This window comes from Amia ocellicauda, chromosome 19 (genome assembly GCF_036373705.1).
Source record: "Amia ocellicauda isolate fAmiCal2 chromosome 19, fAmiCal2.hap1, whole genome shotgun sequence".
NCBI classification, from domain to species: Eukaryota; Metazoa; Chordata; class Actinopteri; order Amiiformes; family Amiidae; genus Amia; species Amia ocellicauda.
The window spans coordinates 15,815,114-15,840,188 of NC_089868.1; the positions used below are offsets into that span (position 1 = coordinate 15,815,114).

The 25,075-nt window shown below is 37.8% G+C and overlaps 1 protein-coding gene across 1 annotated transcript in view; it reads right to left on the reverse strand.

The window, feature by feature from the left end:
- Positions 1-25,075, reverse strand: part of ak5 (adenylate kinase 5) — a 50,596-nt gene that overhangs the window by 4,782 nt on the left and 20,739 nt on the right. Inside the window, exons 7-10 of the mRNA XM_066692543.1 lie at positions 21,001-21,091; positions 13,895-13,971; positions 3,883-3,925; positions 3,645-3,680 (exon numbers count right to left, since the gene is read on the reverse strand). Of these exons, the coding sequence (XP_066548640.1) occupies positions 3,645-3,680; positions 3,883-3,925; positions 13,895-13,971; positions 21,001-21,091 (247 nt within the window). The remainder of the gene's footprint in view (positions 1-3,644; positions 3,681-3,882; positions 3,926-13,894; positions 13,972-21,000; positions 21,092-25,075) is intronic.

Consider the following 25,075-nt stretch of genomic DNA (forward strand, 5'->3'; position numbering starts at 1 on the left):
GCACTGCAGCTGTCTTTAGTTCCTGCTTGTTCTTGGGGCGTTTTGTGTCCAAATATTTATGGATTTAACTGTAATATAAATAATGACCATAAAAGTGTGTCATATATTTATAAATTTAGTTAATCTGAAGCCTATCATTTTGAATAAGAAACCGTATTTACTTATTTTGCCATACGGATTATTTTGGCTTAAGGATCATTTTTGCCATACGGATGGTTTTGCCATTTGTATGCTTTCCTTCCTCTGTGGGATTTTGCCTGTGTAGATAATATATTTTCCCACCCTGCATAATATAATAATAGAGGGACCGAAATTCAGAAGACACGAATAAGTATAAAAATAGATTACTGAATCCAATTAAGTGTAATTAAATGTAATTTTTCTGACTTCATCTGAACTAATAGAGAGAGTGTTACCTTTTGTTTCTCCTCAGCAGGGGAATCTGCACCTCCCTACTGCAGTCTCATAATAATAAGCAGCAGAGAGAGGTCCTGCTCATCTGCATTACAGAGCTGCGGCTTCGACTTCAGAAAAGCGAGTTAATGAGTTCCAGAAATAGAAGAGCATCCTAATAGGGCTGCCATCTACACACAGAGAAGAGTCTTGTAATGCTTTTTTTGAGCAATAGTGGATACGGATCTGGTTCAGGACAATTCCAAGGGGATGCTGGAACAACACATTTCAAACGCTTTCAGACAGCGAGACGATTTAGGGGAAAAAAAAGTATTTCCATATCTACTGGGCATGTGGAATTTGGAGACTCGGCAGGTTTGAAGCGTTAGATATAACACTGAGCTTCAGGGGGCGATCAATACTGGTCGGCCTAATGTGATAACAGACACACCTCCTTCAAGCAGGGGGATGACAATGGAGAGAGAGGAAAAATAAAGGCTTCTGTAACAATACATAGATATAAAAAAACAGGTATGAGTAGTTAATTATAATAGTTAATATTTAATTATTGCCAGAAATTTGAACTTCATCAGACAATTGAACTTCAAATAATGACTGATTGTCTTCCTTTTTTTACTCATATTATTCACATTCTTATTCATAATATTAATCATGATCAATTATGATTGTTATTGCCGTGCACATCTGAAACATAGCCTTCTCACTGTTACCCACTTAAGAAAAATATTAAATTAAACATACAATTTGCGTAAGAGTCCTCCGAGGCCAACAACATACAATGGAGGCTATGAAAAGCTTTTGATAAAACTCCATGGCCTTGATGGATCGTTCAATATTTAAAAGGAAGTTGTTTTCTCCAGACTGCATCTACTTAATCAATTAGTTGAACAGAAATAATTGTTTATATTGCAAATATCACACATATATGTATCAGATATATTTAGTCCAGTTTCAATGTTTAATATTCTAAGTAAAACAAGGAGGAAGAGAGAAGAGCAAAGAGCACAGAGCTTTTTGCCTCCAGGATAAAAAAGCAACCAAGGACTCCTGTTTGTAACTGGGTGAGCTGGGAATGTTAAGGTCAAGTACACAGACCGTTTCATATTAACGAGGAAAGCCAGGCAGCAGGGTGGCACAGTGCCAGTACTCTGTAGCAAACCAATTACACCGAACATGGGCTGGAGATGTGAACTGCACTGGCTTTACAGGCTCAAAATAAGTTAATGGATTTCAGGCCGGTTGAGTCTTGGTACCCAAACTAATGTCACATGACATGAGGATTGTTTTACCACTAAGCATACATTGACCAGGGAAATAAATGTATTGCAAAACTGTTCCAAAAAACTTTATTAATAAATATATGCAAAATGTCTGACAAACACTGTTGACTGAAGAGAAGTAGTGCTACATAGCGTGGTTCAAAGCCAAGGGCACTATATCTAGGATGGACTGCCACTATAAAAACAACAGTGCAAATAGCCATAGCAGTCTAATAAGACACTAAATACTACTACTGTTTCATGCCTAACTGTAGCTTTTCTGTTTTATTGATCACTCTGCTATAAATGCCACATTGTACCAGTCAGGGTTAAGACAAATCAGTGGCTACTGCATCTAAATGAAAGAGATTTCTGTTAGCAGTCTAGACTGCGCTTTTAATCTCTAGAGGTGGATCCACATCTTTCCGAGCAGTGTGGCGAGGTTTGACATTAACTGTAATTTATTGGACTCATCGATGCAATAAACACACCACTTCTAGTCCAATACATCGGTGGGAAACACTTTGCTGCCATATACATTTCTAGTTGTTACCAATACACTACAAGCCTGTATTTTATGGGTGCTGACTGGTTTATGAAATTCATTTTTCAGATTTTTCCTCCCACCCACAAACAAATTCCATCAGTTAAATAAAATCCTGATCCAAATGCATGACAGTGTTATTGTAAAAGCTGACGTGAAGCCAGAACATCAGCCTAAGCTTGTATGATAGACATTGGTCATTTATACAGCTGACAGCTGTCTGGCATATGACGTCTCAGGCTATTGACAGACCAATCAGAAATCCACATGCTGTATCCATAAGTCCCAGACTCAGTTTTCCTCCAGGAAAACTAATGAGTCATTTGCAGCATATGTATAAATATTAGCCCACTAACACAGTGCTGCTTCAGTCCACCGGTGGTGCCTCTAGGTAGAAGATAGCGTGCAGTCCCTCACTTTTTATTCACCTTCCTCATTCACTGTCAACAGCAGGGGATTAATAATAAAGAACCATGTAAACATGTCAGTTTCTATTCAAACTCTGCTTATTGCATTGTCTTTGTTTGGAAAACAGCAGCTTAATTTCACTGCATCGCCATGGGACGTCACTTTGAAATCACACAGAGAAATCCTACCCTCACTGGGAAAAGAATGTCAAACATGTTAAATTAACCAGCACAAGCAGCTGTCTGGCAGGATTCCTCTGCAGACTGTACACAAAAGGGAGCAAAACTGCAAAACTACAATAATTACTCCTGTACCTTCAGATCATGTTGTTAAAAATCCTTCCTGACAAACAACTTCTTCACATATTTACACGGCATGGACAGAAATTAGTGATGATCACCTTCAAATAATCACACTTCCCTTTAGTGGATCTGCCCCCAAAATGAAGACTTAACATAAAAACCTGATCTGGGTTTAGCAGATTCACATTGTAAAGCACCCATTGTCACATCATCGCACACGCCTTCAGGAATTGAAGAGAAGACTACTTGAGAGACTTTTCCCCTTGTGAACTTATAAGCTCCTCAAAGGATTTGAACAATATTCTGGGCTCTATAATCTTAGCTCTTCAAACTGCATTCACAAGAAGCATCCATCAGTATGAGCAGAAAGAAACATGATGTCTAAAAAATAAATCCCTCGCCTTATTGAAGAGATCTGTTACAGATGCATTCCTTCTTCCTCTACATTTAGAGTATGTTAAGTGTGGTAATATTGAAGCAATCAAGAAAAACTGATGAACTATACTTCCAAAATGTGTCCCATTGTAATGTGTGTCAGCCAATCAAACATGAGCGACACATTTGAATTAGTTTGAATTAGTCCAAGCTGAGGATTAAACGTGTTCAAATCTTCCTCTGACTGAGGTCATTAAAACCGTAGTTGTTTAATGCAAGTTTTATTAAATGTAAATTCCTCACAGAACTCTTAATTGAATTGGATGTTAACCATTGACATACCTGTCACAAAGACGATCTTCAACTTCTTTATCTCCTCTGTAAAAGAAGAACAGGCAGAAAGGGTGACAATGAGGTATAAACAAAGCATGGATGTAAGACCCAATCCTAATGCTTTTCTTGCAGATTTGTAACTATACTTTTCTATATCCGACTGCTCAGAAGAACATCAGTTAAACTGTATTAGACTATAAAACCCTCCCAGGAGCACAATGTGGTGGGAAAAACAATATATTTTTACCTTCAAAATTATCTTCTCCATATGCAGAAAAATCATCTTCAGGCTGAAAAAAAGGGACACACTGAGAATGAAATAACACCCTACCAGTATCACAAAGTAGGTAAAAACAAATCAAAGTTTGATGCATCCAGGCCATAATGTAGGTACACTTCACTCCTCTCAGAATGGACTCTGTGGGACTATGGAAATCAGTACTTCATATAAAGTACATTGTAAGCAGAATACTGTTTCAGTTGCTGTATCATGTCTTCTTGTGAGTACTGATTTCGTATGTTGTAATGTACCTTGTCAAATGTGGAACAATTGGAAGTAGGCTGTGGTTGGGCGTGCGAGTAGAAATGCAAGTACAAAAAGAAATACAAAAAATGTACTTTCCAAACAATGAAAAACATGTTGGGGCCACTCTTAGGAACAGTAGTGGAGCTGTATAAAGACCCCTAAGAAAGACGGCCTCTGTAATGGCTTCCTTGCCCTTACAAAACATGGCCGCCCACATTCCCACACAAACAAACTCAAAGGTAAGTTAATATTTCACCGAATTGTAAATCCTTTATGCATCACAATACCTTGAAAATGTGACATCCTTTAGGCCTATTGGTGCGACTATTTGAAGAGTACACCATAGCACTCAAACCAAAGAGCCATTGTTTAAAACAAAGAGCTGTGCCTTACTCCATCACAACCTTTAAATATTGAATAGAGTTTTTATACTGTAGGTTTGTTTTTTTGTGGTAATGGAAATACAGATTACTGAACATATGGATCTGTAGATTGGTTGTAGCTTCATTTTATTTATATTTTGAAAAGCTGACTCTGGTCTTTCCATTCAGCATTTGCAAATCAGTATCATGATACGGAATACAGAATCAGACCATTATTGAGTTCTCAGGTTAATTAGTTGTGATCTGAGAATTAACTGATGAGCCACAGTCAAGCATCTGATTAGAAATTGCAAACCATGACTGGCCCTCTGCAAAACACAAAACATCTGGAATTTTCTCAATGTTCGGCTATGCTCACATTCATAGCAAACCTACACTTGTGCTTTTCTAGGTTCAGCTGATCATTCAAGTGGGCAACAGCACATTCTATGGCCATTGTGGTTGTGATGATATGCTGAACGAGGCAGCACATGACGGAGAGCTGCTTGCATATTTTGCCCTGGTGTGTCTCCCAATTAGAGAACCATGGCAACTGGGTATTGTTTTAGTTGGCCAACATCAACTTGGATCATGGTGCACATTTTAAAGGGAAAAGGCTTTCATGGAAATGAAAAAATATAATTAATTTAATCTCTGTAAACTCCTCTTGGTCAAGACAACCACCTTTAGTCTGTAGGAAACGTCACTGATTCCCAAACGCCAGCTAAGATAATTTGCTGCAGGAGTACACTAGCTATTCGTTGCAGCTTTAAGGGAGTTTCACTCAGGGGGATTTCAGAAATTTGACTTTGCATGGAAACTGTGTTGCAGAGGTGTGAGCACCCCCCGTTAAATTGAAGAGAATTATATTTAGCAGTTTCTATTCCATCAATATTTACATATATGAACTGCTTCTAGGGTTAGTGCCCTTTAATGACATTTTAACTTGCTGTAGAGGAATATTGTACCGCAGTCTAACACATTTAACACTTCCTGAAACCTCTGAGAGTGCAGTTCAGGGGGCAAAATACTTTGGGGGCATAATAAATAATATTGAGGCATGTTTGTTTGTTAATTTATCTTTCATATTCAAAGCATCCTAGGGGAATATCGCTAGCTGCTTTCTCGTGTGGAAATGAGGCACAATTACATTTCTCAAATAATACATTTTGCAAAGTTCATCAATAGACTCTCAACAAATGGAAAAATGCAGGATTTGTTAGTAAGTACATATGAGTGGACATATTACATTCTGATTAAGCATAGAAGATCCCATTTGCTTGGTAATATATGTCACTAATTAGCAACCTATACATATTATTGCTTTAATATATCTATATGGTAAGTGAAGTGATGGCTTTTTAATATTTTATAAAGCAGTGCAATGGATGGGGAGTATCTATAAGTAAAAATAATATTATTTATGAGTCTAAATCTGCATACAATTCAAATGAGGTTTCTATTGCTGCCAAACAAATGAGTAACAGTCACGTACATCTTCTAGCAGGCCAAGGGTGACTCAGAGTTGCACTGCGAGTGTGGGAGGCTGGTGTGACAGAGAGCGCTCTGTCAATTCTGTACTTACATCAAGAGGGGCATGGGAATTCAAGATGCTGATTTGTTGGCGAAATGTATTATGCCTCTCTCTAACTTACAGTGATTCATCGATTTTTTTAAATGAAGCACAAAACAGGGTGGCATTCAATGTGAAGTTGAGTGTCTTTTAAGAGCCGGAGGTATGTTTTGGTGTGGGTTTGAAGAGTGCACAAGCCCCTCAGTGATTTGTGAACCTGGCAAACACTGGGGGAAAGTGCATCATGACAATGAATAAACACGGATACAGAGAGAAGAACATCCCCATTACATTAGCTGTGCAAATTTAATGTTAACAAAACAAATCGGCATTCTTTGTATGTTTTGAAATGCTCCCCTCATGCAGTTAGATACTATAAAGGTATGAATAATGTAGAATACAATAAAAGCTATTGAAGTTTAAAACATTTCTCTGATCTCAGAAGTCTATAGCTAACATATTAACTCTGTCATGAGATCACTGAGAACCAAAGGTGTAGTTCAGTTGCATTAGATCTAAGAGCGCTATCACTTAATCAATCAAATTATTTGCCTGCTTGATCAAAATCACCAATTCACAGGTGTACACCAGACAGCCTTGCCTTTCGTGGGTTATGGCAATTCTCTCTCCTCATTACCATGAACAACAACAATAACAGATCGCAGACAATGAAACAACCAAACAAACACAAAACAAGCTTCAGACAGGACACAGCTGTCACAGAAAATTACAGCTTAGCTTCAGCGAAATAGCTCTCAGAGATTTCCTTCCAGGAACATCGCACTCTAATTCCCCATCTTTACTAATACTGCTGCCTTCCAATGAATATGTATGACTGTTTCATTAATCTTGCGAGATAATGAGTTAGTGTCAATACCAGCAGCAATTCTAAACAGAAAGCTGTGAGGTATTGTTCAGAGAGAAATCAGTGTTGTCAAGGATTGCTGTGTGTGAGGCCTGTGTGTGTGTGTGGGGGGGGTGGGAGGTGAGTTGGAGGCTGTTGAAAAGCATTGTATTGGCCCACTATCTGGACTAAATCAAGGCCATGAAACAGCTAAGACAATGACCTTCAATCTTTTACAGTAAAAGTGTTTGGAAGACAAAATAGTATTTAGTATTGGCGTGATTAAAGACCTTGATAACATATCTAAGAGAAACTAAATATCCTAAATCTCAGATGAATGCCTTTGGCTGCTCTTCGTTTGCAGCTACTGAATTTCAAAGACTTCATCAAATCTATGGGTACTTACATATCTGTACATTGTTGTGTGTTTCTGATTAAAATATATATTCTTTGGTGCTTTCTTACATTAAATTAAGCACAAATGTGCCCAGCTAAGTGAAAGTAAATGCCTGAACCCCTGGTAAGTAGACAACAATTAATGTTTCTCTTCTTCCCAAGGCATAGATTACTCTCCCACAGTCTGGCACCTACCACCTAATCTGATTTCCTGTCCAGTGCAGGGCATGTCTCGAAGCCTCTGTACGGTTATGCTACGTTAAGGACACAATCAGCCATGGCACTGTGAACAACGACAAATAACACTTGGGAGGAATCACCCCTCCAATTTGCAATAATCAGTTCCAGGCGTAAACAAATGGAGAATAAACAGATTTAAATAAAAACTACACGCACATTGTATGTTAATCACAGACCTTGTATTTTTTGTATTGCATGTTTAACCCAACCAACAGCCAAACACTGCTTTAATACAAAATACTGCAGCTCTGAATGATTATAAATACAATTTTGTCATGCTTTATCCATCAGTGTGTGACAAAGCAAAACAAAAAAGGCTTTGACAGTCGTGGCAACAACAAAAAAAAAATATGATTTATTTATGTACTTATTTTTATTTATGGTGATTCATCCAGGGTGGATTTCTTTAAAGACAAATAGCTGGGATAGTCAGACAATATATAGACAACACAATATATTTTTGTTGTTTTAGTTCAATATAAATTGTAATAACTAATGTAATAAGTAATCATAAAGTATTTAAAGTACTGAAGTAAAATTCCAAAATATGTATTTTTTCTATAATTCTATCATTATTATAAAATAGTATTACAGTATATGTACGATTAGTGTATTAACAACAGTAACAAATGAGCATTTTTTGTCAGGTTTAATGGAATTTAATTAATTTATTTGTCTCATTTAATATAGTTAAACAAAATAAATTGTAAAGTATAAACATAACGACAATTTCATATCCCTAATGTTAGACTTCATTTTCAGTAATAATAATATAACTACCATGACATCATTGTGTTTCCATCTTCCAGAATGTAAATGGCTGATTAGGTCTTCAAATTATAGCCTTAATAGGAGGCAGAAATAATCATCATAATAATAATAGTAATAAGGAAAGACTGGCAGTGTTACAGGCTGAAATGGGGCACCAAGTTAATCTGGACTTACGGCAGCCGTGGAAATAGACTAATGAAAGGAACAGCAGACAAAGCAACTGGTAACGAGGGTGTAATCAAATAGGCGTAGTAAATGGTGATGCTCACATAGCTCATAAACAGGATATTGAAAGTAAAGGAAATCTCATCCAGCAATAAACAATTGCCTGAAGAAGATTCTTCAAGGTATGGAGAATCTACGAAGTGATGGTTATTGCTGATTTAATGTCGTGATTGCGTATTTGGTTTATTATTATGATTAGTAGTAGTAGTATTAGTTTACAAGCAACAACAATAGTTTTATTCCCTCGCAGGATCTTTACCTTTATGCATGTTCTAAAAGGGTCATACAGTGAGGGGAAAAGTATTTGATCCCCTGCTGATTTTGTACGTTTGCCCACTGACAAAGAAATGATCAGTCTATAATTTTAATGGTAGGTGTATTTTAACAGTGAGAGACAGAATAACAACAAAAAAATCCAGAAAAACGCATTTCAAAAAAGTTATACATTGATTTGCATGTTAATGAGGGAAATAAGTATTTGACCCCTTCGACTTAGTACTTGGTGGCAAAACCCTTGTTGGCAATCACAGAGGTCAGACGTTTCTTGTAGTTGGCCACCAGGTTTGCACACATCTCAGGTGGGATTTTGTCCCACTCCTCTTTGCAGATCCTCTCCAAGTCATTAAGGTTTCGAGGCTGACGTTTGGCAACTCGAACCTTCAGCTCCCTCCACAGATTTTCTATGGGATTAAGGTCTGGAGACTGGCTAGGCCACTCCAGGATCTTAATGTGCTTCTTGAGCCACTCCTTTGTTGCCTTGGCTGTGTGTTTTGGGTCATTGTCATGCTGGAATACCCATCCAGGACCCATTTTCAATGCCCTGGCTGAGGGAAGGAGGTTCTCACCCAAGATTTGACGGTACATGGCCCCGTCCATCGTCCCTTTGATGCGGTGCAGTTGTCCTGTCCCCTTAGCAGAAAAACACCCCCAAAGCATAATGTTTCCACCTCCATGTTTGACGGTGGGGATGGTGTTCTTGGGGTCATTCCTCCTCCTCCAAACACAGCGAGTTGAGTTGATGCCAAAGAGCTCGATTTTGGTCTCATCTGACCACAACACTTTCACCCATTTCTCTGAATCATTCAGACGTTCATTGGCAAACTTCAGACGGGCCTGTACATGTGCTTTCTTGAGCAGGGGGACCTTGCGGGCGCTGCAGGATTTCAGTCCTTCACGGCGTAGTGTGTTACCAATTGTTTTCTTGGTGACTATGGTCCCAGCTGCCTTGAGATCATTAACAAGATCCTCCCGTGTAGTTCTGGGCTGATTCCTCACCGTTCTCATGATCATTGAAACTCCACGAGGTGAGATCTTGCATGGAGCCCCAGACCGAGGGAGACTGACAGTTATTTTGTGTTTCTTCCATTTGCGAATAATCGCACCAACTGTTGTCACCTTCTCACCAAGCTGCTTGGCGATGGTCTTGTAGCCCATTCCAGCCTTGTGTAGGTCTACAATCTTGTCCCTGACATCCTTGGACAGCTCTTTGGTCTTGGCCATGGTGGAGAGTTTGGAATCTGATTGATTGATTGCTTCTGTGGACAGGTGTCTTTTATACAGGTAACGAGCTGAGATTAGGAGCACTCCCTTTAAGAGAGTTCTCCTAATCTCAGTTCGTTACCTGTATAAAAGACACCTGGGAGCCAGAAATCTTGCTGATTGATAGGGGATCAAATACTTATTTCCCTCATTAACATGCAAATCAATTTATAATTTTTTTGAAATGCGTTTTTCTGGATTTTTTTTTTGTTATTCTGTCTCTCACTGTTAAAATACACCTACCATTAAAATTATAGACTGATCATTTCTTTGTCAGTGGGCAAATGTACAAAATCAGCAGGGGATCAAATACTTTTTTCCCCTCACTGTATGCAACCAGAAAATGACATATCTTACATCACAAAAAACCCCAAAACATACAGGAACATAAAATGCCATAGAGGAGCAAAAGAGTCATACATGATCAAAGAATGACACACCCTATGGCACGGTCTTAGTGATGTACTGTTTAGTATGGACTATTATTATTAATATTATGATGTACTTATACTGACATATACTAACATACCTGCTATTATACTATTCACAACTTAGACTGCTTAGACTAACCTACAAACTATCATTACTACCAATTTGCATACTACCCTTAAAATATGACCTGCTCAATGTTATTGTACTGCAGACAAGGAATTTGCATACTTTGAATTCTAGTTCATTATTTAGTCTAATTTTGAATGTCTATAAAAACAACACTTTTTATATAACACATTGAAGTGTCACTCCAAGATGTAGTTGTAAGATCACAAAAACTAGGACTCAAGTGGAGTGGAGTCCTTGATATGCCAAACTTGAGTCGAGTCGATTCAAGCAACTGACTTTGAGTTGAGTCAGATCACCTGTCTGGCCCAAGTGAGCCCACAGTTTAGAAGTTTTGATGTTTCATCCATCCCGCCCCTCTCATCGCTTTTCCTTGCTCACTTTTTTCTGACCCTGCAGACTGACAAGCTCACAGAAAAGCGTTTGCTTAGCAACAGTCTAAATCGCACAGACATGCAAACCGACAACGCAGCGCTGATGGTATCTGTTGGGGATGGGGGCTGGGCAGATTCATAATGAAACAGACACTTTTTATTTTATAATAAAGACGATATCACTCTAGTAAATTGTAGGCTTTTGAGTGAGACAGGAGTCGGGTCAAGACTTCTGAGCAGATACTTGAGTCGAGTCATGTGATTACAACGAGTCGAGTGGAGCCACTGAACACAGATACTCCAGCGAAGGCACTGATGCTGGTTTGTGTGCCAGCAGCTTTCCCTTCTGACAGAATGGCTCATTGTAATGGTAATGACCTTTGCATAAGATCCATGTGTTTGCGTGTTGTGGAAGAACATTCGCAGCTGTATTGTGAACTGAGTGAAAACAATGTTAAGCCTGCCAGTGTTTCAGTATTTCATATACAGTACCTATAGAAAGACTACACCGCCTACAACTTTTTTAACATTTTGTTGTCAGTACCTCAGAGTTTCATGCATTTAAAAAAATAATTTCCACTTATCTACACACCATACTACACACTGTTATGGGGAAAAAGTATTATTATATATATTAAAAATACAAAACAGAAATATGATAATTGGATATATCTACATATAATACTTTACAAAACTGTTCTGCTCTGTCAAGTTCCTTGGGGAGCATTGATGGACAGCAATCTTGAAGTCATGCCGCACATTTTCTATTGGATTCAGGTCGGGACTCAGACTGGGACACTCAAGGACATTTACCTTTTTTGTTCCTTAGCCACTCCAGTGTAGTTTTGGCTGTGTGCTTTGGGTCATTGTCATACTGAAAGGTGAACATCCGTACCAATTTCAGCTTTCTTGCAGAGGGCAGTAAGTTTTCCTCAAGGACATTTCTATACTTTGCTCCATTCATTTTCCCTTCTATCCTGACAAGTGTCCCAGTCTCTGCCGATGAGAAACACCCCCATAACAGATGCTGCACCACCATGCCTCACAGTAGGGATGGTGTTGTTTGGGTGATGTGCTGTGTTTTTATAAACGCTTTGCATTTAGGCGTAAAAGTTCAATTTTAGTTTTGTCAGACAACAACTTTTTGCCACATGTCTACAGAATCGCCTGAGTGTTTGTTATCAAACTTGGGATTCAAAGTGAGATTTCTTGAGTACCATACAGGTCTGATATGTGTAGTGCTTGGGATATTTTTGTCCCATGCACACTTTGACTAGTCTTGGCCATTGGGCTCTTGGTAGCCTCTCTGATCAGTCTCCTTCTTGCTCGGTCATCCAGTTTGGAGGGACAACCTGATCTAGGCAGTGTTTTGATGGTGCCTTACACCTTCTACTTCTTAATAATCATCTTGACCGTGCTCCAAGGGATTTGCAAGGCCTTTGATTTTTTATTCATACCCTTCCCCTGATCTGTGCCTATCAACAATAAGACTCTGCGGAAAGCTCCTTGGTGCTCATGGTTCAGTCTTTGAAATGCAAGCCCAGCAACCTACAGGAACTGCAGTTTTTTTCCCCTCTGAAATCATGTGAATCACTACAGCTAAATGCAGGTGGAGGCCACTTAACTTGGTATGTGATTTTGATGCTTTGTTACACCTGAGCTAATTTTGGATTGCTATTACAAAATTGTGGAATAAGATTTTAATGCCAGCCAGTAAGGCAACAATGGTGAAATTTGTGAAGGGGGTGTAGACTTTCTATAGGCACTGTATTCAAATCACAAAGTTGAGATCATGCTCATTAAAATGTAATTATATTTGAATTTACTGAACTAATATTTTGCATGATGTATAGAAATATGTCTTGGCTCAAAATATATTATTTTTAACAACAGGTACATTTGCCTAACCATTAAGGAAAACAAATCAATTGAGAGAGAGATGTTATTTTCTAACAGTAAACCTATGAATTGTGCAGAAAAGACATCCTTTGTGTTATTTGTTCTGTGTGATTATACAGCGTCTGTCCTTAAGGACTGTTCCGTGACGTTTTCTAAGTGCTGTGTCTGCTGTTTAAATGAGCTGTTGATTGCATTTTCACCACCTACGTTCCTTCACCTGTATTTCACAAGAAGGAAGTTGTGGGAGGAAGGGGGCTCAGCCTACCAATTTATGTGCAAGCAACCTGTTTCTCCCTATAGGCCACATCTGCTATTATTGGCTTAGAGCAGATTCTCTGAGTACTCGAGTTTGCCTCAACAATACATCACATACTTAAAGGTGCTTTAGAGGAGGTTTATTCTAACAGAGAAAAAGGTGCCCTGAGGATCTAGGGATAGTTCCAAAACAACTCACCTGCACTACCTTGTATGTTTGAAAAGAGGGTATTTGTTTTATATTTGCATGAACAAACAGTGGTGCCAATTTCTATCCCACCAACAGAAATGTGTTTTGGTCAGTGTTCTACTTTTTTGTGTGAAATACCTGCAGGGCAAACTACTATGACTTAAAACACTTAAAAGTAAAATGACTCCCTGCTTCTCTTAAACACCCACATGGCATAAGAGGGGAAAATCTAAAAGATGATGAGTAACAAGTACTCTATCTTGTACAGTAATCTCTAGGAGCTGACCAAGACAGAATGAAGTGAAATAATGAGTGTTGAAAGAAAGAACCAATGCTTTGTAAACGCCAAGTAGAAGCAAAAAGCCAGGACATAGCAAAAACAAGTTAGTCCAAAAATGCACTAAACCTTCAATTGGTATCTCTTTAAAAAAGCAGCAGTATATGAAAATGTCAATGAGACAAATCAATCTGCAGTGATGTGGAGACAATAACCAAGAATGCCATTACCTGCTCTTCAAATTGTGAGCAGATATCCGCAGAGTCGGCAGAATCCACAAGAAGACTGAGGTCAAGTTCACTGGGCCCTAAAACAGGAGAATAACATCATTAACTCAGATGATCCCTGCCAAGCATACATCACAGAAAAGAGGCAATTTTCAAGTCTGCGATTTATTTCCTGGCCTACTTCTTCTTCCTTCCCACTAAAAACAGTGGAAAAGACAACGATGACTCACCTGACATGGTAATTTTAACAGAACACTAATGGCAATTTAAATTAGATTAAACTGTTTTCAGGCTAAAAGATCAGTGAACCAAGAAATCAAAAATTGGAGCATTGTTGGTTTAATGGGTCATACAATTTACCTATTTACCTTTGTACACGTGAAACTCGTTCCATTTATAGAAGAATGACACTTAAAGTATAATCATAAAAGGAAAACTACACATGTAGTCCCGTCATGAGGGAGGCCAGCAGACAGCTAAGGAAGGCAGCCCCAAGACCATGGCCTACTAGGAAATCAGGACCTGCCTTACAACAGGCCTACAAGCCCTCAGTCCAGCCTATTGCGGACAGTCTGAGCACTGATGGAGGGATTGTGCGTTCCTGGTGTAACTTGGGCAGTTGTTGTTGCCATCCTGTACCTGTCCCGCAAGTGTGATATTCAGATGTGTCGATCCTGTGCAGGTGTTGTTACACGTCTGCCACTGCGAGGACAATCAGCTGTCCTTCCTGTCTCCTTGTAGCACTGTCTTAGGCGTCTCACAGTATGGACATTGCTGTTTATTGCCCTGGCCACATCTGCAGTCCTCATGCCTCCTTGCAGCATGCCTAAGGCACGTTCACGCAGTTGAGCTGGGACCCTGGGCATCTTTCTTTTGGTGTTTTTCAGTAGAAAGGTCTCTTTAGTGTCCTAAGTTTTTATAACTGTGACCTTAATTGCCTACCATCTGTAAGCTGTTAGTGTCTTAACGTCCGTTCCACAGGTGCATGTTCATTCATTGTTTATGGTTCATTGAACAAGCATAGAAAACATTGTTTAAACCCTTTACAAAAAAGTAAAGTTATTTGGATTTTTACAAACTTATCTTTAAAATACAGTGTCCTGAAAAAGGGATGTTTCTTTTTTTGCTGAGTATATAAATATATGTATTAATAATCAGTTTTTGGGCTGAATAATATTAATTAATTTTTAATGAACCAGAAAAGCTTCAGGAGTCAGGAGGCTGAAGTCCCAAAGGATGGCTAAAAGAGTGTGTCACTTTATGTTGTATTAGTTAACACAGGCAGAGGAGGGGTCTGCATGAGTGACAACGTATGGCGGCCTATAGGCAGAAAATGTGTTCATGGGTTCCCATGGTAACAACACTATCCCCCCCCCCCCCTTGGGTAGTATTCTTGTCTCAATACAAATATAATATAATACAAACCATCTGATCTAGACCAGGTCCTTCGATTTCAGTGACTCAGAGAAATGAACTGCAAAACTCCTGTAGACAGGTTTTCATATAATTTGCATTTATGAGCTTTTGAGTGGACTAAGAAGATTAATTATTTGCTTGACATTCAAATTAATCTTGACTATATCAAATCTTATATTGCAGTGAACAATAATAAACTTTTGTTCGGAGGATTGGACAGTCATTCCACATCAATGACATGATTTAAATAAGCAAATCAATGGAAATAACATTATAAATGAATAATATTAGGACCATGGGCTTTATTAGAATCATTAGGATCATATAAGCTTCATATGATTTAAATTCCTTCTAATCTGCAACAGAAACTAAAACAGAAGTGTTACATTATATTTTAATTGGATACAAATCTAACAGTTTCCAAGCACATCATTTATGTGCACTTTCCCAGCGTCGCATGATACAATTTACTGCTGTAATCTGAGATTCGAGACCATAAAACTCAAAACAAATGATAAACCTGGACAAAAACCTCCAAGGACATGCAAACAAGGGCCATATGCCCATCAGGAACCCATTGATAAGGTTCTTTGACCAACAGACTGTCACTGCATGAGCCAGGTGGGCTAAACAGACTCGTCTAATCCCCCCCCTGACCACCTTGTTAACATCCTGTTCTCTTCTTAATCCCCGAAGGAGATAACATGCAGTAGCAACATGTATCAGTAATAGAATAAACTATGTACCAACAGGATTACTGAATTAACTACAAGTGCAGCATACTAAATAAATAAATAAAAGAAAATACAGATGAACACATCAAGGATTACCTACATAACCCCTTGTCCACATGCACATCTCAGTCAATTTTTTATTCTTAGACACACAGAAACGGATATTTTTTACTTCAAACTCTTGACTGAGGTTTTCCCTCAACACCAATTACTAGATCACCTTTAGTTTTCTGAAGGATACTTAAGTAGAGGATTGAAATACCATGACATGACCTTTACCGAAAGAGCAGCATTCGACATAATTGCGTTAAAGGGAACATATATGCTTTATAGTGATATAGGATTCTATTCATGTACTACCCTCACTTAAATCTGTGGCAGTCTATAGCATGTTTACTAACTTATAAATCTACCAAAGTGGAAAATACATGTTTTTTTCCTTTTTCTTCAGCTTCTGATGAATCCTCCCATGGGGCTACATCTGTCTGCTCTCAGGCATCATCTGTTACTCAAACAAGGGAATTGGTTCCACAGAAAAAGGTCACATTAATAAGGACACGATCTAACTGATACACGTCAGCTGAATTATTTGGGAAAAAAAATATTTTGTCATCAAACTGGGAAGTGTATAACTGTGGATTGACAGTGATGGTCTTTGAGGATGGGAACATTGATAAGGACGCTCACCTCCTCTACCTGGAAACACACTTCTTTAAAAAAAATAATTCCAGAAGTTATGAATTTCAAATCCTCTCTGCTATGATGACAGGATATACTTTCAAATAAAATAATACACATTGAGTTGAAGATGTAAAAAATATTATCATCGTTTTAAACTTTAGAAAGAGTTTGGGTTGGTGATGTAGCTGAAAATGAGTTCTCAAAAGTTGCCCATGTCATTGCATGGAAGTGCTGAAACTGCTTTTGTGACCAAAGGATTCAAAGACTTCCTCCTGAAGATTCATCACTCATAACAGGCTTATATCTATCAGGAACATCTGCTTTCATACAGCTTTTATTCACACTGGGGATGCTGTCAGCAGATACTAGAAGCAATCCTAAAGTATCATTTTAGTCAATCACTGTAGCATCACTCAAGCTAAACGGATTACATATGGCTGCTACACTAAATCAGCTCGATATATTCATGCAGAGATTATGACAGACAAACTGGGCCAATTTGGGTAACCTTTCTTGACTCTGGGAACTACGCTCATCAGTTTTATACGTCAACAATTCATAGTGGTGCAGATACTGACTGTTTTCTAAAGCTTTGGAGCCCAGTGACGAAGAGACAGTAAAAATCAATGATTAATTAGGGACACATGCTGTTCAGATGAGTGTCAGGGACCTTGGAAAGAAGATCATTAATTATTTGATATCAAAGAATCTAGGTTCTGAAGCAAATTTTGTGTTTCTCTGGTTGCTGATAGAAAACATCTTTAATTAAAAAACAAACGTCTAGGGACTCTTGCACCAAAATAAAACTAACAATTGCACAGGAATGGTGGGCCGAATAAACTTCATTCATCCACAGTGTCTTGTATGTTCTTCATGTTATGTAGTTATTTTTCATTGCACAACAGGGTCTTGTTCTGGCTGCAATGGTTGGAAAGTATCTGTAAGGTGAATTTTACCCTTTAATGAAATTCAAATTGGTAGACAAAAGGTTGAAAATCTTGAGACCTGCAATTACGTTTTTCCTTTTGAATATACGTAGAACATGATGCGTTATTCAGTGTGTGTGTCATCTGACCTGATGTGGAAACCCACTTATTTAATCGTCAGTGCCCTGTTTCCAGGATGTTCTTTAACACTATTTAAATGCAGTTGCCAATTAAATGGTAATTTAAACAACCATATTGCATAGCCATTTGCTATAAAATGCAAATAATTAATTATGACTCAGTTTGCTGTCATATCCTTAATATTTTATTCCACAATGCATATGTACTGCCTTTTTAATTTCCATGATATAGGACATTATAAATACAGGTGTGTATCTATCACCTTCAGAATGAAACATTACTGCCTGTTTCACAGTACTTATTTCTGAATAGCACTGAGGATTGGAAAACAGCAGGACAAGTTACATGAAGCAGACCACAATTATTCAAACCATTCTGTGTTGCTCCTGCCTTGATCCTTTTCTCACATTGTTATTAGATTAATTTGTTATCCTCCTATCAAATTGATGACGTGGGATGAACCTCATTTTCAGTATTAGAAAGGCATGTTTGTTGTCATACTGGATTAATCTCAAACGCAGGGTACCATGCCCGAGGTGAATGGTGCATACATGTTCTCAGTGCATTAGGGGAATCTCTGCTCTGTCCCAAAGAGCTCTCGGCCATTCCCGAGAATACATGTTCACCAGAGCAATCAAACATGAGAGGAAGCTACAGCATACACATGGAAGGACATCGGCTCATGCTGAGGAAGACGAGTAATAATTTGAACATGCAGACATAATGTCAGTAGCTCGGCCATGGTATATATGTGTTACACTAATTAATCAAGGGAAAACTTAAATAAACCTAAAATAAAAGACCTTATCCAGGGCGACTTACCTATATTTTGTAAGTTGCCCGGGATAAGGTCGTCTGCTAATAAATAAGTAATAATAATAATAATAATAATAATAATAATAATAAATAATTTCTAATGCAAAACGCTGTAATGTTATGAATGCATTTTAATCTGTTACTGTAATTAAACCAATAACAATGTCCACCAAAGAGATATAACATCCCCAAAACTCTTCACATGTCCAAGATGGTGCATAGGGAACAAAGAAACATATATGGAAAAACAATATTACATTCATACCCTTTTCCTAGTCACTCTTCTGATTTAATTTCCTTTCTAACAAATCACTTGGTTATTTTTAAACTCACTTTTAATGGTCAGGGAGTAGTTTTAAGCAATTTAGGCAATAAAATGCACAGTCTATCACTAGTGACTCATGGTGCTATATGTATCTTTGGTTCTGCAATGGCGTAAGTAATATTCAAAAGCTGTTCATTTAAAAGACTACTGGTTACAATGCTTGTTTCTGAACATTGTACTAATGTCATCAGTGCACTGTATAGCCTGTCGCAAAGGAATTGCAGCTATGGGTAAGTTATGAGAAAAGCTGAAGGGCACAATTTCTATGAAAGTATACCTTGCATTACATGAGCATAGTGGGGGAAAAAATAACAATGATTCTTGAGAGATATTATGAAGCTGTTTTAATGAAAAATAAACCCTTACATAATTTATTATTGTTCTCAAGTTTGCATGAAGAACTCGGGTACTAATGACACATTACTTCCACCGAAGTCAGAGTGTTCACCTGACTTCTACATTGGCTTTTGTGACCCATGGTATTTTCTCTTTTTCCACAATCATAATTCACTACCTACCATTTTACCAAACCGTACAGCGTAGTCTCAGCTATTCAAATGTCAAACCGCCACTGTGATTCTACTGTAGTGCTGGCAGTATATTCAACCATCCGAAAATGAAACTGATTTCAAAGAACGATAAAATAGTATCATTCCAGAAGCGCATTGTCCTAGTCCGTTCACCCTTTATAATTAAGACCTTGATTATGTGACATTGATGCGCTCAGCTGTTTAAAAAAACGTGGGAAATCACTACGCCCTGTGCTTTTCAAAAACCCTTACATTCGTTTACATAATTCTGCCCACTGGCTTTTAAAAAAACCTCATCCATTAACATCAGTCTTCTCTAGTGAGTATAATTAATCTCTATAGCACTCACTAATTTGTGTGATTTGGGTAGAATTTAAACTGTGATAGTCTCTGTAAAACCATTGAAGACTGTGCTGTAATTCACTGTGAATAAATGAAATGTTAATGTAGTAAATAAAGTGAAACATTTTATTTTACCCATGATACCCAAGCTAGATAAGAACAAAGCTTACATTTAATACTCTTGTTAAAGATTAAACTGCCTACAATAAAACAAGATAACTCACTCCCACCAATTATGGCCAAGTGAAATAAAATACACAACATGTTTGTTCTTTCTTTTCCATTCCCTAGGCTCTCTCTCTCTAGGATTGCGCCTTACAAGTACAAGTAAAACAAGGAGCACATTATTCTCGTAAGAAAAAACTCCCCTCTTAATGCAACGATGGTCGGACAGTTACATTAGTTTCTATGCATATCTGTGATTAGTAGCTCACAGATAATCACAGACCTCCTGCCTATGTAGACTGCTCACCCGTGGTTGTCACAGTTTTCTGTCTGACCCTTTTACTCTGTTGGCACATTACAGCCCTTCAAAGTCCCAGGTGTGCGGCACAATGTGTGTGTGTGTGTATAGATAGATAGGCAGATAGGTCAAACTGGATGTCAGTTAAGAGTTGTCCCCTACAATACATGAAAGCGAAGTGGTGATTCAGGAGGAACCCATTATAAATCATAGTGTAACAAAAGGAGCTCTCTAACTGCCTGATGTATCCAATACTCGTGTCAGCCAGGTACGAACATGTAGAAAGCCAAACCAGGCTGATAGTTAGGTACCCACATCTGCAAATAAAAAAGCTTCGAGCAAAGAGCATCCCTTAGGTCACCTTACACAGAGAAAAGCACATAATGCAGTTTTTTCAGCAGAAAGATGCTATTCAGAGCCAAGAAACAGCATAGACCCTAATAAGGACTGTAAAAAAATTATCTTGAACGTCATGCACACTGAATCCTTAAGGCGATCATAATAGGAAATGCATGACATTTAAGAGTTTGAAATTAAATGAAAAAAAAAAAAATCGATAATAGGCGTACATTGACTTTTTAATGTAATCAGTGACTTTTCAGTGACTAATCAGTATTATTTGGAATTCAATGCTCTTTGCTTTGTTCATATATATAGACGAAGGCAACCCTATTAAAGCGATAGCCAAAAGCTCGACCTCTGCCCTACAGCGGATATCTACATCAATTCACTTACCTGCCACGGGTTCTTTGGTGGGAAACAACTTGTTGTCAACAGTTACACTTATGTCATAGAAAACTTCTTCTTCATCTCTGTCCGCATCAAGCTGTGGAGAAAGAACCATCGTGTTACTAATGTGATTCAGATTGTCATTTTTGCTGCTGCTTTTGGAACGTATTCAAAATATATATTGCTGCCCTCAATCACTATCCTAGCTGAACACAAACAGGTTAACGCTGGTTGATTGAACATGCTTTACCTTGCCTGGGGGCCCTTTCTTTCCCCTTGGAGATGCCTTATAACACATTGCACAGATCTCCATGCTAATAAAAATACTCCAGCAATATCAAAATGTCATAGCAATAGTCCCTTGTAAATGGATTAAGAGGAAGGCAGGGAAATGCCAATCTGCAGAAATGCTGTATAATTTTGTCCAAACGATAATTATAGAGTACTGGAATACTTTGCCATTATTTTTCTTATTCATAATATAAATTCAAAGCACAGGTGTTTTAGCAAGCATATTAGTGCTCGTACTAGCAGGCATGACTTTTCAAATGTTAATAAGAAAAACAATGTACTGTTTACAAAAGGACTCCGATACATAGAAAATCAAGCAATTGAAAGCCTCAACAGAATTGAATCAATATTTCCTCAGTCCTGGTATCCACTGTGTTTGGATATATTTGTTTAAGAATATCTGAAGGCAAAAACAACAAACTTACATGTAGCTCAACTCTAAACATTAAAAATCATGATTCATTATAAAACTAAATACAGGTATGTGGTATGTGTTTTTTTTCTGGAAACATGGAACATATTTAATACTTTTCAGCATCTCGGGGGAAACACCAGATAACATTTATTTTAAATCAATTGAATTTCAAAGGCAGTTTTTCCTTTAGTATAGTTATCTTGTAGATCATGGAGGAATATAAACATTGACATCATTGCTGGAGGCCCAGAGTTTAAAACATGTCTGCGCTGCTGAAGATTGATAAACCCGCTGTTTGGCTGCATTGTTTTACCTCCAGCCCTCCTCGGGGCGGCAAACAACACACTGAGGAGAGCAGGCCGAAGACTCACTTCTGCCTGGGAGACATTAAACCGATTTGCCAAAACCAGTATGAGTAAATTAAGCTAAACGGACATTACTCCAGTGGACTCGATGAAACAAAAAACACATTTATATAAAAAAAGAATGATTTGTACCTCAAGTGCTCTGTTTTGAGCATCATTTACATGTTAATGGATTTTTTTTTTTTTTTGCTCAAGTCATTTAATTTGTATTCCTCTATATAACAGTTCAAATACATAAGAATTCCACACTGTTATTAAGTAAGGGTCTAAGGATTAAGCACAATCGAGGACTATTACTTCCTACACTGGTTTCCTTGACAACAGACAGATACAAAGGCTACAAAGCAATATGTCACGTTCACACTGCGGAGAGGAACTTGTTACCACACTAGCATTGGCATACATACTGAATAACAATGGACTCCCCTTGCTAATGAAATATCTGTGGTTCTCACTTTGTTAGCCATATCGAACATTTGTGACAATCTTTAAAATATTTATTAGCAATTGATTATTATTTCTGAGTAATTGACTATTACCAGTGTCTGCAGTGTGGTGCAGATAATAGAACTAACATCACTGGGATATGGAGCTGTTCTGTCACAAACACTCACTCATAACTCAAAGTGAGAAGTGAATTCTATCCCAAAGAGCACAGTCAAATCTTTAGAATCAAGAACTGCAATTTTCTTTTTTTAGGATTATAGCATTTTGCATCTCATAGCACTTCAGTTAGATGAACTATATATTAAGCCTCACTGCCTTGCTTAAACAGATTCTGGTTTTGTCTCATTCATATTTAAAATAAACCGGTATGAATGGCTAAATTAGATCTGAATCATCCCTTTTCTTTGCAGTTTTTCTAATGAATTTTTCGGTCTCCAGCAGGTCAATTAGCAGACGTGCCGGGGCCTGACTGATTTGTATCAGACAGTGAATCAAGCAGACGCTGACTTGCTGACTTGAATACAACTAAATATACATAATGGAGTCTTTATCAATAAACTAACAATCAAACATTTACATAAAAGTGTTTATACATGAATACAATATGGAATTAAAAAGACAATGTGTTACAAAGTGCAACATAAAAAATATTGAGTGTTATAAATAGAAAAGACTAAGAAAAGCTAAGAGAGAGGCAGGGGTCATGATAAACCCTTTCCTAGTCCACTGTCTGACTTTTTGAGACCAATCTCCAAGATTGAGTTTGAGTGACATATTTCTGCATTGTCTCACAACTGAGAGTGAACAAAACACATATTTAGTCAAATCCCACTGCCACTTTTTCTGTATGTCCATGCTAAAGCTACAGTTTTGTGAACATGGCTTTATGTGTCAGATACCTTTCTATCCAGATCAGAGAAGTACTAGTAAAGCACCACAAATCCATTCAAGATGTTAGTCTCCCAGTACTGGGATCATGGAGCAGTTTAAATTAGTGGAAACAGATATCAGCCACCAGATGAAAACTCACTAATGGTGTCAGTGACAAGACTTTGGGGAAAAGGCGTAAAGGCATTCGTTAAAAAGAAAATATATGATACAATACCGTAGATGGCTTTTCTGCTGTTGCAAATGTGGAAAATACAATTTTATAACATCCAACCATTTAAATGTATGCAATGATTTTCTAAATCATGAAATGCTATACTTAATTCTGTACTATTCATATAGCATTTCAAATATACAATTTTTCAACAGTTTACCTGTGTAAATGTTACATTAGTTTGATTACTACTGATAAAAACTGTTTAAGAGAACTGAGATCAATTGCTTTGAGAGCAAGCAGAGCAATTTTAATGATTGAAAAATGGGTGGCGAAATGTAAGCAATCGTTTAAATTGCTTTGTTCTAAGGGTTAACTGCCTTCTCCAGATAGATCAGCTACAAGAGACAGTTAAACCTTTGTCTCTGAGATCTGGAGGAGGCTGACTCACCAAAAGGGTAACAGTTAGATATAGTTCTACCAGCAATTTCTGTCTGCCTGCACAGAGATATCTTGACAGCACTAGTGAATCTGTATTCAGCCACATAACCACACGCAGATACACCTGATCAGCAACTGCAAAAAACAAACACAAAGACAGCTGAGGCTTTCAATTTCTCTTTCAACGTGACATCAAACACTCGCCCCTTTGAATGAAAGAACTTCAGCTTTTCTTTACTTCAATTCAAAATACTGTGCTGCTTTTCAACAGGACCCTTGGGAATTGGTGTCCAGCATTCACATGCAATGGCTTTTACAGCTATCTGCATATCAGATTGGGGTCTTATAATGGTGATAATTATTATATTTATTAACAGACATCCTTATCCAGAGTGACTTACAATTGTTACAATACATCACATTAGTTTTACATACAATTGCCCATTCAGACAGTTGGACAGAATAGTTTTACTGTGATTTCTTATTTGTTTGCCTTGCCTTACATAGCACTTACATTTTGGAAAGTCAGACTTCTCAGTTGTATTATATTGTACAAGTGTTTTACTGGCAATTCATTATTTCAGTGCCCTCAAACAACTGTATTACATCTCTAACAGTTTGCAAAGTAGGTGGCGGGGCTGGGATGACAGAATAACATAGTCTTGATAATGCTTCGCTGCACCAGCTACACTTGGCAGCTTCATAGAGTCTACCTAATTAAGAGCTACACTTTCCATCTGTTATCATTTGAGAACAAGTTCATAACGCATTGAAAACCAACACCAAGTACTTCCTCTTAATGTACATATAAATAGAACACAAAGCCATACAAATGTATACAATATATGATTGAGCATGAATGCTCTGAACCACAAAATAAGATTTTATTGTATAATCAATGCTCCCACTGTCAAAAATGCACTACTGGGGGTAGTACTCGTTGCATCAAACCTATTTAATTTCATCCCGATTCTTTATGAGACTTCCAGTAATTGTATTTAGGACTGTGGCTCTTAGTTCCCACCTGACATCTAATAAATGGCTTATCTTCACTCCAGCTATAAAATGGAACAAATGCAA